At 50.5% G+C, this 19140-nt stretch overlaps 2 protein-coding genes across 2 annotated transcripts; both read right to left on the reverse strand.

The window, feature by feature from the left end:
• Positions 1-4866: 4866 nt before the first annotated feature.
• On the reverse strand, positions 4867-7514 carry LOC103715258 (protein FAF-like, chloroplastic). The gene is made up of 2 exons (XM_039128819.1): positions 6899-7514; positions 4867-6696 (listed from the first exon to the last, which is right to left on the reverse strand). The coding sequence occupies exon 2, from the start codon at positions 6638-6640 to the stop codon at positions 5156-5158; it is 1485 nt and encodes a 494-aa protein (XP_038984747.1). The 5' UTR covers positions 6641-6696; positions 6899-7514; the 3' UTR covers positions 4867-5155.
• Positions 7515-12935: 5421 nt separating this feature from the next.
• On the reverse strand, positions 12936-15026 carry LOC120111476 (dapper homolog 3-like). Its single transcript, XM_039128531.1, has one exon. The coding sequence runs from the start codon at positions 15024-15026 to the stop codon at positions 12936-12938; it is 2091 nt and encodes a 696-aa protein (XP_038984459.1).
• Positions 15027-19140: the final 4114 nt, after the last annotated feature.

Here is a 19140-nt window from a genome sequence, read left to right on the forward strand (position 1 = left end):
TTGAAAAGCATATGAACTCGCCAATGACTCAAGGCAATCAAGGAAAGAAACTTACTCGGGCAGTGTTGCAGTAGGTGCCGTTGACGACCTCCTCCAGCGGAATGTTCCGGAACTCGGCCCGGTCCGCTGGGAGCATCGCACGCCGCAACACGGAGCGTGCGACCTCGGCATTACGAAAAGCCGAACTCCCCTCGGGAATAGAGGAGTCCGGCTCGACGGACTCTTCTCGGAAAGCCCGGGAAGAGCTCGGCACGATCGAGCCCGAGGTCCCGGAGCCGCTCGCTTCGGGGCCTCGGGCAAGCCCGGGTTCTGGCTGCTGCGGCCGGGCCATGGACGACTCCCCCCGCTGGGCAAGGGGGGCAGGGCAAGGAAGGGCCGACGGGCCCGCGTCGCTGGCGACCCGCGCCCGCCTCGGCTCGGCTGCAGAGGCCCCCGCCTCGGGGCCACTCCTCTCGGCCGACGTAGAGGCGCCGTCCGTCCTCGCCCTCTTTCGAGGCTGGGGCGCGGCTCCCCCGGCCTCGGCTTCTCGCCTTCTCAGGCGAGAAAAAAGTGATGTGTTGCTGGTCGGCAGGCGGGGAATATCTGAAATCAAAATTTCGTTAAGTGTCAGACCAGTGACAGTAAAAGCAAAGAACGAAGAAAAAATAAAATAATGTAACCACCCTTACCCTCGGGGCGCGCCGAGCTCAGACCTACGCTCGCCAGGGCGTCCTCCCGCAGGAGCTCGGTCAGGTCGTTGCCCCTCCCGAGGGCTCGCACGGAGTCCAGGGTCCTCAGCTCCCTCCTCGAGGGCTCGAAGAGCTTATTGAGGGTCTTCAACCGAGGGTCCCCCCACCTCGGGTCGAACCCCCAAGGCGCCTCGGACGCCAGGAAGAAAAACTTCCCCTTCCACTCATGAATCGAGGAAGGGGCACCCTGGAAGAGTGACATACCGCCCTGAAAGGCGAAGTATAGCCACCCTGCGTCCGCCGGGTTCTTTTTTAACAGAAAACACCGGCGGAAGAGGCCTACCGAGATCGGAATCCCGTGCCCGAGGCACAGGGACAAGAACCCGATTATGGTCCTCCACGAGTTCGGAGCCAACTGCGTCGGGACGAGCTGGTACTCGGCCAGCAGCTGGCTCACGAACTCGTGGGCGGGAAAACGCAGGCCAGCCCAAAGTGTCTCGCGGTAGACCGCGATCCGACCTGGGGGCGGCCGCGTCACCCTGTCCTCCGGCCCCGCAGTTTCAAGACGAAACCCGGGCTGGAAGAAGAACCGGGAGCGGATCAGCTCCAACTCCTCCCCCGACAGGCTCGATCCCACTTCCTCAGGACCCAAACCCATTCCCACAGAAGAACGAAATAAAAGTTAAAAACAGCGAATGGAAACTGGGGAGGAGAAGAAGAGAGGAACTCTAGCAATCATGGGGTAGGAACCTACTGGACATCGCCGGAAATCGCTCCGGGCACCGACGGCAAAGTTCGGTTGAGAAAGGAAGCAAGGGAGAAAGGCAACGAAAATAAGAAAGCAGCCAAACAAGACCTTTAGGGCAACCTCGAGGGGTTTATATAGACCCCCCTGACGGCCCAGATCGATGGGGTCGGTTCCCATCCCCCGATCGGGTTGCGCCACGTGTCGACCTCGGAAGCCGAGGCACCGTATTCACTCCGGATTAATAAATCGGGTACGAAATCGAAGCGTTGTCCCATCGGATCTCGGGGCCTCATCATGGGTCCGCAAAATCAAATCGTCTTGAGGAACGAGCGGACGCTGCCCCGCTCCCCTCATTTAATAAGATCTGGGACACGTGGAGCCTCGATGTGGCCTCCACCTCTCCGGAATTATGATCCAGTAACACGAAATCGGAAGCGTCCGACCTTGGGTCACGCCGCGTGTCCGTTTTAAACCCCGTAACGGCACACTCATTAATGAGCGAGAAGCCTCGATTACGGGATCGAGGCACCGCCTCGACGAGCTCGAGGACCCCCATCATTAATCCGCCGTAAAGCGATCCTGGCGATTCAAGAGACGCCACCTCCGCTTCAAGAAGCGTAATGATACGAGCTTCATCATAAGCTCACTGAATAAAGCAGCCTCGAGACGCCAAAGGGCGCAGGTTTCACCATGAAAGCTCCGAGAAGCGCAAGGGGGCGGACGAGACTCGCCCCCCAACCTTAGTGACAGACTTCACTTCCCACGTCCGAGCCCACAAGTCGCTCGAACTCGGAAGTCGGGGGGTAGTGTTGGGGGGAATAAGATTTTTTTCCAAATGACATAAATGCCCCTAAGAAGCCGTACAACTTCCGACCCCGGACGGCCGAAGTCGGCGTCCGACTTCGGAACGCCCGACCTCAAGACGACCGACCTCGAGACCTCCGACCTAAGAAAAACCCCGACGTTCGAGGTCTACTCTTGTCAGCCACCTACTACGGCCGTGCGCCTCTGAGGTCTGGCCGAGGACCATACCCTGACGCCCCTTGGCATTTATTGCGCATGGTCGCTGTAACTCTCCGGCTTACTCCACAATAAATGCGGATCTCCGGCTTACTCCACAATAAATGCGGATCTCCGGCTTACTCCACAATAAATGCGCATGGCTCCTGTCATCTACGGACTCTCAGCTCTCCACGGCAAATCAGCCCAGCAGAGTCTAGTCAACTATGATAAGTCTCCGATCTCGGCCATACCTCCGACACCAATGCAATAATTCGCCTGATAGCGTGCTAGTTCGGGCTGTACGACGCCCTCATCGCCGACATCAGTGCAATGATTCGCCTGACCGTGCGCCGACCCGAATGACATGCCGAGCCGTACTACGGCTTCGCCCTGTTACATCGCAGGTAAACCGACCCTCGCCTATAAAAGGGAGCCTTGGCCTCTCAGGAGAGGGGGGGAAGATCGATGCACTCTACAGACACTGTTTATCTCCTTTCTACACTATTTGCCCCCTCCCTGACTTGAGCGTCGGAGGGCCGGCGCCGGAAAACCCGGCCACCGGCTCGTGTGCAGGCACCCAGACGGAGGACGCCGCCAGCTGACGGATCGTCGCCTCGCCGCGTGGACCAGCCGTCCCTTCTCTCCGACCGCCCCAGACGGAGGACGCCGCTCGCCGACGGACCGCCGCCCCGCCGTGAGAACTCGCTGCTCCCTTTTCTCGACCGAAGATTGCCCTTGGGTCCAATTTCCAGCAACATGTACTATTGACAAGACAAGCTTTATTGAGTTCAGAACCTCTCCAGTCCACGGTTTAACTGAAGAGGGGGCCTATCAATTATGGCCTTCTGTGTAAATGTTGCAACCATCATAATGAGTCGACCTCAAGCGGTACTTGGATATTATACCATACTGAGATGACTCAACCACATCGTCACACCATGGCCGCGATTGCCAAACTAGCCTAATTTGCTAGTCCAATCCGAGAGAATCCCAACTCAATTTTATTCATATATGCAATATGTATCTTCGTGAAGGATACTAGCACTAGAAGGGTACACAAAAGGTTTAATTGGCTTACTAACCATATATCATGCATGATAAATCTGCTTAATATACTTAATTTTTGGAAATTTTTATTATGTTCTAGAAAAAGTTACATGTAAAAAAGTGGATATTTCACTTTTGAGTATCATGTTGTGATATTATAATGTATGACTATTTTCTATTAAATAATGTTGATTTAACGTGAGATTCTTGCACAAAAAAAAAGGCTATTAATATTTATCTTTATGTAGCATCCATATGGAAATGTTCAAATAAAAGACTTTAAAGTTTTTAAACATTTCTAGTTCTAAGATTTTGTGATCAACATTATCAATAATTTGCATCGGTTAGCTATTGTATTGATGATGTCAATTTGGTTAATTCAATCGCCAAATCTTATAACATAATTAAAACTTGATCAAAACTATTCTAGAGCCATTAGGCTGGCTCTAGAATTAGCCTAATCAAATTCTGATTTAAGAATTATTTGGAATACAACAACATCCTAGTTCTCAACCATACCAAGCTAACTTGATCTGATTTAAACAATCTACTGCGACCATACTTTAAATATTCACTAAAACTTTCCCTGCAAGTTATTTTTATGATTACATTTGATTAAACTTTTAAATATATTTCTCTACTTTGAATAATTGGTCTCTCTCATCATGGGTAGATTTTTTTTTTCCAGTGTGTGCCGCCAAAGAATGATTATGCCTTTATTAAGGTCTAAATGCAGCTAGATAAGAGCAAAAAGGGGCTAAAAAGGCAAGTCTCCACAATTTATTGGAGACTTGGATTGCTGATACATTACGTCTGTTTAGCTACTTAATAAACCGCTCATAAAGTTTTGGCAGGCACATATCATAGGCAGGTTGGACAAAATTAGGGAGGAACATAATTAACCCCCGGTGTTTCTAAATTTTGGATCAAGTAATTAATCCAACCACACCCCAATACTTAGGCTAAAATGTTGATGTAATCCGGCTTAGATCTTATGCCGGCCGACCCGGCCGATCTGGCCTCGTTAATTTTATATTGTTTGTACGGTCGGGGCAGGCTGTCCCCACCTTAGACTAATGCATTGACCTACTCCCATCAAATTAATAGTAAAATCTCTCGCAATTAATAGATCTGTTTAATATATTACCTCCCATGTCATGTCGGCCACATTATTCTTCTATTAGCACACTTACGAGGGAAGACAAACATTTTTTTTTTTTTCCGGCCACCTACTAAAAGTCCACCAAAGCACAACTAGCTGACCAGCTTTTACGTGGCATTTCTGCCGGTGTTGTGATATAGCACATAAGCAAGCAAGGAATTAGCGCCCTGAAACACTGTAATCCCTTCTCCGAAATGTTTCAGTAGAGAGAAGATGATGAACAAATAACAGCTAATCGATTAATTAGCAACAAGACTCATCATCTGAAATGGTCTATTAATGAGGTAATCACGAAACAGAAAAGGGTCGACAATGGTAATTGAAAACAGCACGCAGATTGCAATGGATCATAGAAAGCCCTCACTCTGCAGAGAATGAGGCTTTGCATACACTGTTATTCTGGGTGCCACCAATCGCTGTGACCATCTTAATAACAATTAATTTAGTGGATAATATGATAATAAGAAGGGTTGGGCGGCAATTAATAGGAAGGTTGGATGGATGGATGGATGGGTGAAAAGCGGGAACTCAGGAGGTGGTGGCAATGCAACAGGGCTCCAAAATGAAGAGCGGCCTCCGCAGCTGGCTGCACCTCCTCATGTGGTGCAGGAGCTCCCCCCGGTTCCGCCGCTTCGACGTGAACAGCAGCTTGTGGTCGTCCGGCGACGCGTACTGCCCGCCGCCGACCTGCGGCCCCCTCTCGTGGAACGAGTAGTAGTGGTTGCTGTAGTAGCCCTCCGATGATGTGCTGAAGGTCGAGGCGGCAGCCGCAGCCGCAGCCGCCGTGGTTGTCGTTGGCGGCGCCCGGCGGGCGGGTGCCGCTGGTGCGGTGCTGGGATTGTGGTGGTGTTGCTGGATTTGTTGCTTGTCGGGTGCTGTAGGCTTGCATTCTGCCATCTTCTCGGCCCACCGGGTCTCGCCGGCGCCCACGAATTTGTTGATCACGAAGGACGACGACCGCTGCATCTTCATCGACCCGCTCTGTTGCTGGGGCTGTGTGCTGACCTTCACCTCTACAACTGTCCCTCTATCCACCACTTCCACTTCTTCCTCTACCTCCTCCTCCTCCTCCTCCTCCTCCTCCTCCTCTTCCTCCTCCTCCCCTTCATCACGATTCTTTTCTTCTTCCAAATCTCCCTCTTCTTCCTGTGCCATTGCTGTTGTTTCCTCCTCCTCCTCCTCCTCTTCTTCTTTTGCCAGACTTACCATAACATCTTCTTCTTGCTGTGTTACCTCTGGGATGTCGATCTCGATGTCATCAGGGTCATTGAAGGTGGCATCAATGAAGGAAAGGAGCAGGCGGCCGTCCTGGCGCTGTGCGTGGAGGTAATTCTGGGAGGGGACGGGCACGGCCTGGACGACGAGCCGGCCGTCGCTGCGGTGCGGCCTCATGTGGATGCAGGGCCCGTCGCGCCGCGAGATGGAAGAGAGCGGTGGAGGAAACGATCGGGGCGGCGACCTCCTGCTAATAGAGCAGTGGTAATTCACTGAAACCAGCTCCTTCCTGCCACTCTGCACTCGCCGCTCTTCTACCGCCTTGGCGACTGTGAAGCGTGGCCCTTCTGCTTCGTCTGCTACTGGCGTCTCGTGGATTGGAGGTTGGTTGTGCTCTTCCTCTTCCGCTTCAATCTTGGAAGAGAAGCAGCCGAGGTCGTCGAGCAACGAGGAGAAGTCTGCGGAGCCCGTCTCGGACCCGAGGCTCTCGGTGCAGATCTCGAGGCTCTTTTGGCTCATCAGGCTCGATGAGCGCCGCACCAGAGGATGGACATAAGGGGCCGGGGGACCGGCGGTGGCGGCCTCCTTAGGCTTCTGGGATTGGATCGAGCTCCATATGTCGAATTGCCCGGGCCGGTCGTCGTCCTTCTCGGCCTCCACCGGGGGTTCGCTAGGCTTGTCTTGCTCAGCCGGCGGCTGCCAATTTATAGGCGAGATTGGCAGGGGCTCTCTTGCTATGTTAGGCGCGAGAATGGACTCGAAGGGCGAGAAGGAGCTTCTGCACACGGCCACCGACATCTTTGGGCCGAGAGAGACTCCCGCAAAGTTAGGAGCTGGAACGGTATTATGGATCACTGGAAGAAAGGAATTAAAAAGGAGGATGTCATGCCAAGAGATCTCAGGGGACTCTTCAAGTCAAAAAGATAGGAGAGTAGTCGAGTCTCAAAGCTAATAATATAGTAGTAGGAAATTAGGAAGGGGTTAGGTAGTCTAGTACTAGTCGTAAGAAGGATAGACCAGTGGGTGGATGTGGAATAGCGATAAGTGTTTAATTACCTCAAACAAGGATAGCAGCATCCAGAGTCCAAGAAGCACTTGGTTGGTTGGTTGGTTGGTAGTCGATCGATGGAAGGAGAAAGAGATGAAGGGCCGAGACCAACAACAGTTCCTCTCCTCCACTCTCTCGCTCTCGTTCTCCTCGAGGTCTGGCTCCGGGTTCCCGGTAGAGGCCGGCCGATAAGAAACGACCGAGGGCGCGGTGGTATTTGTAGGTGCGGAAAAGGCCTTCTCCCCTCTCACTTACTCGCTGGGAGAACCTTTTAGCCGTCCGGGGCCTCCACCACCACACCACGATCGCACCATCTTTTACTTTCCAGCTTTATATTGTCGATTTAATCTTACTGTCAAGGACACGCTCTCCACATCACTCGCTCAGCTCTACTTGCATCCTTTGCTTAATTATTCCCTAGTTGCTGTTGCTTTTCTTATAGTTAGCTTAGCTTTGCTTAATTCCTCCAATAGTGTCTCTCTAGCAGTGAATTGGTGACAGCAGCCCCCTTTCCCGATACATATTCTTGGCCCTCTTTCTCGAATTCTTTAGCTATTGATACCGACTTCTGACGCCAGCCAGCCCAATATCCCGTGTCCCGACTCGCACCCTTCCTCATTCTCTCTCCGCTTGTTCAAATTAATCGGCCTGTTCTCGTTTATCTAGTCCAGTTTCTTTATCTATCTATCTTTCCGTGCTATTTCCATCCCAAATATTTCCCTGCAGCTAGCCTTTGGCTTCCCCCCTTCCTGCGTGCCAGCCCACACGCACCACACTGGAGAACAATATACCATCTTTTGGAACTTTAGAAAGGAAGCAAACACGTAGAAGAATAGCAGCAGGAATAAACGCGAGAGCTATGTGATTAGGCTGCGAGAGTGTGTGATGTTAGTTGCTGGAGCATTGGTTGGTAATGCGCTCCGGCATTCTACGCGAGCCAGGGCGATCCACGCGTCGTGAGAGACGGACAAAGGCGTCCCGGTCGCGCCTTTATGACGACACCCGCGGAATCTCCGCCCTCGTGGACCAATCCCCACCCTACGATCCACAACGAGCATCCCATCCTCCGCTGCTTTACCCTTTGCCCCCCAGAGTGAGCGAGGGAGCGAGCCCTCGTCCAATCCCCTTCTCACCTCAAAACAAGTCGCTAGAAATTAGGAATTCGGAATACGAAAAGCCTGGGTCGCTGTTTCCCCCTTTTAGCCAGGCGTGCGGTGATGGGTCTCTCGCTATATAATTTATCTCTTTTTTACCAGCCCAGCGACGCAAGCCTTTCGAAAGCCAGAGGGAGAGCGCGCGTCTCCATTGGTGCGGCCTCCCACGCGTTGCCGGGGGATTGGGCCGCGACATCTCGGCTTGGGATTCGGACGGGCCCAGCGGGGAGGGCGGTGAAAAAGGAGGCCCACCTGGCCCCGGGGGGTGGTGGGCCGGCCTTTGCGCGTCACATCGCCCGCGCCTCTGTTTGTTTGCCCCAGTTCTTATCTTAACGCCTAAGCTGGAGGGAATGTACGTCACACAATCCACGAGGAAAAGGAATCGGCGAGAGGGAAAAAATACAGCGACTGCACGTGCGAGTGCGAGTTGGACCATTTCAAAGGAAGGGCGTATTTGTGCGCACGCGTGTGGGGTCGGTGGTCCTCTTGGGAAATGCTCTGTAGCACCGCCCTGGAAAGGAGTCCTAAAATCTGACTCTCATGGGTCCGCAATGATCCGCGTTACCGGACGGCCAAAAGGGCTTCATGACTACCCTGAACCCGCTCTATACGGTAGCCAATCAGTTTCTGATAATATTAGGAGCGTGCAGCCGCCCATATGCTATTTATTCATAAATTATGATTCATAAACTCAAAAGGGTGCAGATTTTAGGTTCAATTTTTTTTTTTTTTTTTTTGGTTAAAACGGCAATTCATATAGCTCTAACTTGAGTACATCCTGCCAAATCAGAAAAAAGCAAAAGATACAGATCAGGCGGGAGTTCTGCCGTGGATGACCAACATAACTCCCCAGAATGCCGTGCAGCATAGGAGGCGACCCAGTCTGCTGCCCTGTTCGCCTCCCGGAAAACATGTACTGCCTGAAACTCCTCCATCGCCATAGCCAGCCTGCGGGTCTCCCGAATAAGTGGGTGGCCATCTCCATATCTATCCGCCCCCCGGATCCAATCTATAATAATAGAAGAGTCCCCCTCAAGAAACACCCGCCCGGCCCCGAGCACCCGCCTCACGTAGGAAACACCGGCCCATGCTGCCCATAGCTCTGCTCCCACAACCGAGAGCCCTGTCGAGCCCCGGCCACCCGCCGCAATCAACCTCCCATGGTGGTCTCTGATAACAAAACCGACTCCTCCTGACCTCCCATTCCTCGCCACACTGCCATCGAAATTCACTTTGAGATAACCAGGGGGTGGGGGTACCCAAGAAACCACCGCAAAACTCGGCGCTGAAACAGCACTACGGATACCCCAGATGTCCCTAGTTGGCCCAAGTGAAGACGAGGCCATGCAGGAGAGGACCTCCTCCGCCTGAAGCACCGCTCTCTCCACCACCATCATCGCCGAGAGCCTCCTACCCTCAAACAGACGAGCGTTCCGGTCCAACCAAATATGGTAGGCCAGATACGCTCTAAGTATCCCTGCCTCTGCGAACATAGGGCTCCGTACCGAGGCTCGCAGCAAGTGCAACAAATCCTGTGCCGTCTCTACCGAGTGATGAATAGGAACAGGAGAGCGCCTCCAAATCTCCCTAGCCCTATGGTAGTGTAGTAGAACATGTCGAATAGTCTCCTCTGTATCCGAACACACCTCGCACTCCTGAGGAACCCGAACACCCCGCCTGACTAGTATACTCCTGGTAGGGAGGCAGCCCCAAGCCACCTTCCATAAAAACAACGCAACCCTCGGGTGAATCCTCATCCGCCAGATCCAACCTCCCTCAATCACTCTCGCTGGCTCCCCCCTGAACAAAGCCTGAAGGTCCCTGGCTCGCACCTGTGATCGGCCCGACGGCGCCCAGACCAACCTGTCGGTCTCCCCCTGAACTGGCACCGGGAGGCCCAAAATCGTCTCAGCCAACTGAGCCCCAAATGCCTCTCGGATCAATCCCTCCCTCCACCTGCCCTCCTCTGAGTCCAACAGGTCGCTAACCCTCCGGCCTGCTAATCGCACCGTGTCCACCATGGTCGGCATGCAGCTGATCGGCACTGCAGTCACCCAACAGTCCTCCAATATATCAATGGAGCATCCATCACCAATCGCCCATCTAATCTCCGAAAGGACCACCCTAGCTCTGGCACACATCTCCCTCCACACCGGGGAGTGAGAACGGGCCGCTCGCACTCCGGGCACCAGAACGCCATACTTGGCCCTCATCAGTGAGGACCACAAACTATCGGGCTCCATAACAAATCTAGCTACATGGCGTGCCGCTAGAGCCTCCCTCCGCACCAACAGGGACTGCACCCCTAGACCACCACATCTGGTAGGCTGGCACACCACCTCCCATGCCAGCAAATGAATACCACCTCTACCACCTTGCCTACCCCAAATAAAGTTCCTAACCAGCTGCTCAATATTCCTCAAGGTCGACACTGGAATAATAGAATGGGAAAGTAAATAAACAGGGATCGAGGAGAGAACTGACCTAACCAGGGTAATCCTCCCCATCATAGATAGAGAGCGCATCTGCCAACCCTTCATCCTCTGCCTAATGCTGGTCTCCAGATAGGAACAGTCACTCCCACGCAAGCGCCGGCCAGAGAGCGGGACCCCCAAGTATCTCATCGTGCCATCCTGCTCACCTATCCCCAAGATCTCCCTAATAGAATGTCTCATCTCCTGTCTGGTCGACGGGCTAAAGCACACAGCAGATTTCGAAAAGTTGACCCTCTGACCAGACATAGCACAATAGTCCTGAAGGACTCTAGTAAGAACCAGAGCATCTCGGCAAGTCGCACGGGCTAGCAGCAAACAATCATCCGCAAAGAGCAAATGTGAGATCGATGGGGCATCCAGCGCGGGCCTGTAAATCTCCAGCTCCTGGGCGAGCACAACCTGATGCAGAGCTCTGGATAGCGCATCCGCACATAGAATAAACAGATAAGGGGATAAGGGACACCCCTGTCGTAGCCCTCCCGTAGACACAAAATAGCTAGAAGGCGTGCCATTCACCAAGATGGCAAAAGAAGGAGTCCTGACACAACCCATGATCCACTGAATCCACACCCCAGGAAAACCAAACCCCAGCAGAGACTGATATAGAAACTCCCATCGCATCCTATCATAGGCCCGCTCCATATCTAGCTTGACTCCCATCAAGCTCCTCCTCATCGGAGCCCTCTCCAAATCAAACATGAACTCCTGGGCTATCATCACATTGTCGGATATACTCCGACCACCTATGAAAGCACCCTGCTCCGGACTGATCAAACTCGGCAGAACATCCCGCAACCTGACGGCAAGAATCTTCGCCGTAGCCTTGTACAAAGTGGTACAGAGGCTAATCGGTCGAAAGTGACCCGGCTCAGAGGCATCCTGCCGTTTTGGTATCAGGGTAATGAAAGTCCGCTGCCAATCCGAGGACATCACTGCTGAAGTAAAAAACTGCTGTATGGCCGCCGTCACATCCTGTCCCACTATCCTCCAGTACCTCCGAAAGAAGAGCGGTGGAAAGCCATCCGGCCCTGGCGCCTTGTCCCCCTCAAGAGACCAAACCGCCCCCCGAATCTCCTCCACCGAGACCGGCCTAGTCAGCTCAGCAGCCTCCTCCCCCGACACCCTCACTCCCGGCACCGGCGGCTCCACTCGGCCCCCCTCTCCCCTCTGCTCCGTCCACCTCGCTCTGAAGAAGCACTCAACAATCCTCCGGATAACCACCGGGTCATCTGATACCTGGCCGTCCTCACCCCTGATAGATCTGATCCTGTTCTGGTTCCTCCTAATCACCGTAGACTGGTGAAAGAACTTTGTATTTCGGTCCCCCTCCAAAATCCACTGTACCCTGGACTTCTGTCTCCATAGTGTATCCTGCTGTCTGAGAAGGGAGTCATGCAATGCCAAGTGAGATCTAAGCTCCCCCATCAGAACCTCCGATAATCCTCCCATCTGTGCCTCCTGAACCTGAAGTCTGGAAATGGCCTCCTCTTCTTCCTCTGCCCTCCTAAAGATGTTCCCCACTTCCTCCCGATTCCACCTTCTCAACCTCCGCCTAGTCAACTCCAACCTTCGGGATACCCGATACATAGCATCGCCCCTAACCGGGGAACACCACGCCTCCCTCACCATCTCCCAAGAACGTGGATAGCTAAGCCAGAACTTCTCAAATCTGAAAGGGGGGCGAACTGGGGTGTATATCTCAGTACTCACCAGCAATGGATGATGATCCGAGGCAATCCTCGGCAGATGTCTGACATGATGGTCCGGAAAGCACTGAACCCACCCGGCTGTAGCACAGGCTCTGTCCAATCTCTCCCATACTCGGGCCCGCCCCTGCTGATTGTTACACCATGTATACCTAGGCCCTGAGAAGCCCAAGTCAATCAAACCATTGGCATTAAGAAAATTCTGGAACTCCTTGATCTTCCTGTTGAGAGTAAAAGGGTTCCCCCCCAACTTTTCCGAAGCATCCATAATACAATTGAAATCTCCTGCTACCAACATAGGGTGACCATGACTTATCAGTCGCGTAGCCTCCTCCCATAGTGTCCTCCTGACCCTATAATCAGTACTGGCATAAACTGCTGAGAGAACCCAAGGACGCCTGTTACCCTCTGAGATCACCAAGATCACCTCTTGAGAGCAAATATTAAAACACCCCAATGTACATCGACCCAAATCCCATGTGACGATGATACCTCCCGACAATCCTTGAGAATCCACAGCATAGAAGCCCCACGCTCGCGGGATCACCCTTCTCACCTTCTGCAAACTACTGCCACAAAGCCGAGACTCTAATAGCACACAAATATCCGGGTTGTGCTGTTGCACCAACCGACGAAAAGCCGGAGCAAAGGAGGGTTTCCCCGCCCCCCGGCAGTTCCATAGTAGGATCTTCATAAAGCACCCAATGGTCCCGCACAACTCCCAACACCGGAGCTGTGGCTACCCCCTGCATCCTCATCCATGCACTCTACACCTCCTAGTGAGTCACTTCGCATCCCCTTTGCCGAAGCCATAAGCTGAGCTAGAATTTGAGGATGCTGACTGTTGCCCTGTGCCATATGGCACAAACCGTCCACCGACCCCGTGCCAATTGTGCCAGTCTCCCCCCCCTTCCCTACACATTCAGAGAGGTCCTTCCCTCCGCCGCTTTTTAGAGCCAGCTCCCCAGCATCAGAGGCCACTATTTCCCCCTTCACCTTTGAAGCTTCTGGTTCACTGTACACCCGTGCCATTTGGCACGGACTGTTCCCCTTCAAAGCCGATGTCACCTGCCCATCCGAGCCACTCTCAGTACCACTAACAACATCGGTCGACACCGTCAGCAACTCCCCCGAAGCCATCGTCTGCGACGCCGTCCGGCCAAGCTCCGTCAGGTCCGCCGCCAGCGACAACGAACGCGCCAGACGGCCACCTGTGCTCGCGGCCGGCTCCAGCCGCACGTCACCGCCCGCCGGTTGCTGGTCCACCCGGGGAGGTCGTTCACCAACAGGCGCAAGGGGCGGAGGTGAGCTCCGACTCCTCTGCCGGAAGAACACCGCCGGCCTCCGGCCCTTCACCTGGACAGGAGTCTTCCCCTCACCCGAGGTCGTCGAGTCGCCCGTAGACAGGCCAGCGCCCACAGCTCTCCTGGGCGGGCTTCTAAAGCGCTTCATCGGACTCTGAGTCGGGCCCCCCAGTCGAAGGCCCCCACTGGCGTTGGGCCGCTCTTCAAGCCGGCCCACACACGGAGCCACCCGGCCCGAGTCCTGAGTCAACTCAGCATCCGACCCGGAACCCGCACCAGGTTGACTTGGTCCACCCATCGGCCGGCTCGCACCCGCCTCCGACACGTCTTTCTCCGGCGTCCTCCGACGAGCCACCTTGGATGGCTTCTGCCACCCTTCAAGGTCGATCGGAGAGGCCGGCCCATCCCCCGGCCGGCTCGGACTGGCCCCGGACGCCGCTGGCCCCGCCGTCTTCCCAGCATCAGGACGCGGGGACTCCTTCTTTCGGAACGCCGGCGGGGTTGGCCCAATCCGATTCGTCACCAACCATGGACCAAAGGCCCCTGCCTCCCGGGGTCGTTCCCTCCCTGTCTCCGCTTGCTTAGGCGTCTCCGAGGCGTCAATCCCATCACGGACCTCCTCAGACCCACCACTTATCTCCTCCGGATTCAACCTCCCCTCCGCCGGAGGCACAAACACACATCCCACCGCCGAATGGCCTACTCGTCCACATTTAGCGCACGGCACTGGCAGGTTTTCATAAACAAAACCCTGCCAGAAAGGGGCCCCTCCATCCGCCGAGCTCCCCCGCACCCATGTTCCGGGCACAAGCGGAGCAGAGGCGTCGAGTTCCACCTTCACCCTGGCGAAGCCATACCTCCGCCTCTGCTCTGTGAAGCCATCCAGCGCCAAGGGGGTACCGGCCCTCGCCGCCACCCTGAAGATCGCTTCCTTCTTCCAGAAATCCATCGGCAGACTGGGGAGCCGTAACCAGACAACCACCCGCCCGAAACACCCGGGCTTCGGAACAAAGCTGGGCCGCCACCGGTCCATGGCGAGCACCTGTCCCGCCACCATCCACGGACCATTTCGCATCGCGGCTTCCCGGTCGTTCTCGTTGGCGAACCTGATGGCAATGACCCCCTCCGACAGGGTGAAGCACTCGGCGTCATAATCCAGCTTCCCGGCTCGCCGTATCTCCTTCACCACCCAATCGGCCGGTATGCTCCTACCCAGGCTCCTCACGAGTACAGTGGTACTCCTCCATTCAGACCGCACCTCCTCCAACTCTTCTTCCGGCACCTCGACGACCTCCGGGAACCGGTTCTGCAGCTCCTCCAGCTCACGTGAAGGGGTCCGGTGGCAGGTCCATACCGGAGGCCTCGGAACGCCTTTCGTCACATCAGCCCACGACGGACGCTTGGCCGCAATCCCACTAGATGGCTTCCTCTGTGCTCCCCCCTTCCCCAGCGCCGGCGTCCCCCCAGCTTCGGCCATAACACCCCGCCGGCAGGTGTTTGGCGAAATGCTCGAAAGATCACCCCCCCAAACACAAATCTCAAAGCACCCGCTCACCCGCTCACCCGCTCTTTTTTGAATACTGCATTTCTAAAAATCTACGCCTTGATGCTTGTAACATGGATAAGTTATAATTACCTGCCAAGCTCTATAGCTTTGGATTCTAATCCGCATTGACCATATCCATGATATTTTAGCTAGAAAAGTAAGGATCTAATTGCGAATTTGGTCATGGTACCAAGTATAATAGGAATTATTATTAACTCTTGTAATTGAAGAACGGATAATAAAAAATAACTCATGTTGGTGAAATGATCCTAGATTTTATGTCATTTGGCTACCGTATTTACTATACTGCAGCGGTTGCACTGAACTTATTTCAGTCACTCTTTCTCTCGTCAAGATTTCTAGACGACAGGATCTTGCCTCGGGATTTGTACAAATAAGGCCGGAACGATTTGTGAACCGAGGCACATGGCATTCATGGGAAATCCGTATGATGTGTGCATGGTAGATGGTACGAGATCATTAATGATGGATGGCTGATTTACGCATTGATGCATGACCAAATCACTGCTTCGGTAATGAATGAGAATTATTGCGATTAGACATTTCGTTTGTTGGGATAGGAGATTTTTGTAAGATCTCAATTAATAATGATAAAAGGTAATTAATTAGTAACAAGAAACATCAAAGCCAAGCTAAAACGGAAAAAAAAATGCATGGGCATACTCCTAACCTTGCAACCTGTTGAGATTTGAAAGAATTTTAACGTTTTGAAGAGGTGTTAATAAAAATAATTTGTAACACTCAAAATTTAAAAAAAAAAAATTTGTAACCTCTAGGTATTTTAAATTTCATTTGGAAGTTTTAAAATTTTTCATTACCTTTCATTATGGTTTTAATGGGACCATAAGTATTCAACTGTTATGGTTGAATTATAAAAGACCTTTCTTGCACCAAAAAGGAGAAAATACACTAAGTTTTCTTCTTGCTCTTATAATTTCTCTCTACCATCATTCTCTCTTATACAATTACATATATTATTTTATATTTTGGACAACCGATATAAATTAGATAATCTGCATACTATAGACGTGCACTATAGGTTAGGTCTGCTGTGAGCTATTTGGGTTGTATCTTGGAGCTGTCGCTGACTGCCAATACTTGCACGTGGGAATGCAACAACAGCTTTAGGAGAGTGCATCTCTTGGCATGCCTCTCACACCTCATATAATAGATATTTTTTTCTCCTATTTTATAATAATTATTAAAAAAAATTTCATGCAGTTTAAATATTTCAGTAAGCATGTTACTAGACCAACACATCCCTCCGTGAAACATGAAACGAAAACAGTCCGAAATAAGAAAGATTCCAAGCAAGTTAGTATTAACGCAATGTTATCCTTGCAACTCCATATTCACCACCGCAACTGACGCCCCACAGTTACAGTAGGCAAGGCTGGGGCTTGGAACTTTTAGCCAGCTTGGGATGTATTTGTTTATTATCTTTTCTTATTTAGGCACTATGTTAATTTATCCAAAGGAAAAAACGTTCAATCTTGAGTTGAGATGGTGCTTTATCCATCATGGTTTCTCCTCAGCCTGTTCCTTATTTTATATCACCCTTGCGTTAAATCTAGCTCATAATGCAACATACTTCACACACTACTTACAAAAGAGAAACAAATTAACTCTACCACGTTTTCCACAAGATCCTGCTCTTGATTGGGACAAAACTAGATTGCAAGTCAATTTTTATGCAATGTTTTTATGATGACGAGACAGTATAGTATCATTAGTACAGATTTTGTCTACCAACTCCCGTTTGCAATCGATCTCACTTCTCGTGCATGAACATGGTCACCGCTTAATGGCAAGCTAGAGAAATGAATATTCCTCGAACACTGAGATTTGGAAGTTCCCCGTGCAGAATTCCCAAGATATATGCTCTCTGTTCAATGTTTTTCGTTTGTTCCTTTTTTTTTATCGCAACTAGTCAGAATATATTATTTTAATTTTTTAATCTTACACCAGTATTCAAAACCTTTCGTGTGCATCGGCGGTATGAAACTAAATATATATATACATACCTACACGGATCTTCATGGTATATCATTTTCTTTTCTCTTCGCGTCAAAGAAGGCCGGCTAGGAATGGCAAATGCATGAATGAGTTGGACAAAAACAAGCACATTAGACCATTATACAAATGGCCAAGGCCGGGTCCAAATCTACTGTAATACGTTAGAATGGTGCTTGTGGATCTGACCTCTTGACTAGATATGACCCATATGGCCCCTCTCTTTTTTTTCCTTTGAAGTACACGCAAATTTTTGTGGTTTTGAGATTTGCCTTTTGCATTGATACCAAACTTTTTTTGAAAAAAATTACATCCACTCCTTTATGGCACATTCCTTGGCATCACTTTATCTTGGGGGCAATACCATACACAAATGGAAGATAGCATCATATGGGTAAAATTGACAGCAGATTTAGTGCTCGTGTAGAAATTCTTATTTGAGTGGTCAAAACGATAGCCACCTCTGATGAATAATCCAAGATCGAAAACCATAATATAAATTAACAAGTTGAAATCTAAATCATCAGGAGGAGATTGGCGGATGCATTACCAGTCCATTGATACATGGATAATTCTAATAAATCTGATTGTTTGTAGTTAGAAAGAAAGATTCTTTCTTTTCCCCTGTGCACAAGAAATTTCTTTTTCTCAAGGAACATCTCGGCACAACAAATGAGTTACTATGATATACCTAATGAGGGCATTAGCCCATTTTTCTTTTTCGAATGATGAGGCTCCTATATTGGAGAACTGATTCGTTTTGTTGCTTCCAAGAACCACACGTTTTGAGCAGAAATGTGGATTTCCTTTCCATTTGACTTTGTAGATTTAGTTTTATTCATACAATTGAGCAATACGAGAGTGGAAAGAAGACATAGTGCGGCACTAGCTAGTCTTTTACCTCCTCAGCTTTGGTGGAATTTAAAGCAACTTTCCATCCATCCAAGTATCATTTTTGCATTCATTCCCTGACAAATAAACCCTGTACTTATTTTTCTTGTAAGATTATAAATGGGGCTATGATCTATGAGAATCATTTAGGATAAATATGCAGAAAATGGCAATACCAAGATTTGAACCATTACCTTGTACTCGAGGCGCAACTGATGGATTATAGACAGCTTGCTAGGTAACACAACATCTTGGATTCCTACATCGCTTGCACAAGTTGTCATGTCTAATATTACAATCCAAAATAATATTGTTATTCTATTTTGGTGTAGTAATAAGACTATCTGCTCATCTCTTTGGTTCCATTGTCCAATTGTCACATCGTCAAAAAGGCCGGCCCAATAATTATACATCCTCCTTTTGAACAAGTATAGAAAATAAGATTTGCATCTATCATATGATGTTGTTTCTAATGATTACTTTCATGTGAAGCAATTCATATTTAGGCCATAGAGATTTCGTGCTTTTTGCTTTTAGTCGTAAGACCATTTCTCATTCATAAAAGCACAAGAGTCTGGATTCTTCTTCTACTCGACATAAATTATCATGCACCAAACTGAATGATCTCAGTAATCTTGAACGTAATTAGATGACTAGAGACATCATAATTACCTTGTCGATCACACTAGCAATATCTTCAAATCACTACTTAAACTTAATATTTCATGTACCTTAGTTGGATTACTCTATGCAGCCAGGTGGCTAATTATCTTTTCTCTTTCTACTCACCTTTCATAGTCTAATCGTAGTCTAAATCACCAATGACATGCATGCATGTGTTCCTTTTCACTACCTTGGTGGTAGCAACTTATGCAATAAGCAAACTATTTATTTAAAATGTGCTTACTCATCCATATATGCCATTGTATTTGCTACAGTAAAACTATGCTGAATGTTGACTCATGCCCCTTATTAAATGCATAATTTAAACATCTTTATCTAATCTTTCTCATTTTTGTGCTAAAAAAGTTAAATATTTAATGTCGACCCACTTTTTTGCCCCTCACTCTATATCTTTATATGTTGAGGTTATATTCTATTTATAAAAAAAAAAGAAACA

The sequence above is a fragment of the Phoenix dactylifera genome, chromosome 8 (assembly GCF_009389715.1).
Source record: "Phoenix dactylifera cultivar Barhee BC4 chromosome 8, palm_55x_up_171113_PBpolish2nd_filt_p, whole genome shotgun sequence".
In the NCBI taxonomy this organism is placed as follows: domain Eukaryota; kingdom Viridiplantae; phylum Streptophyta; class Magnoliopsida; order Arecales; family Arecaceae; genus Phoenix; species Phoenix dactylifera.

Bases quoted from the DNA above. Each gene is read 5' to 3' on its own strand.
- LOC120111476 (XM_039128531.1), bottom strand. From the start codon at position 15,026: ATGGCCGAAGCTGGGGGGACGCCGGCGCTGGGGAAGGGGGGAGCACAG.
- LOC103715258 (XM_039128819.1), bottom strand. From the start codon at position 6,640: ATGTCGGTGGCCGTGTGCAGAAGCTCCTTCTCGCCCTTCGAGTCCATT.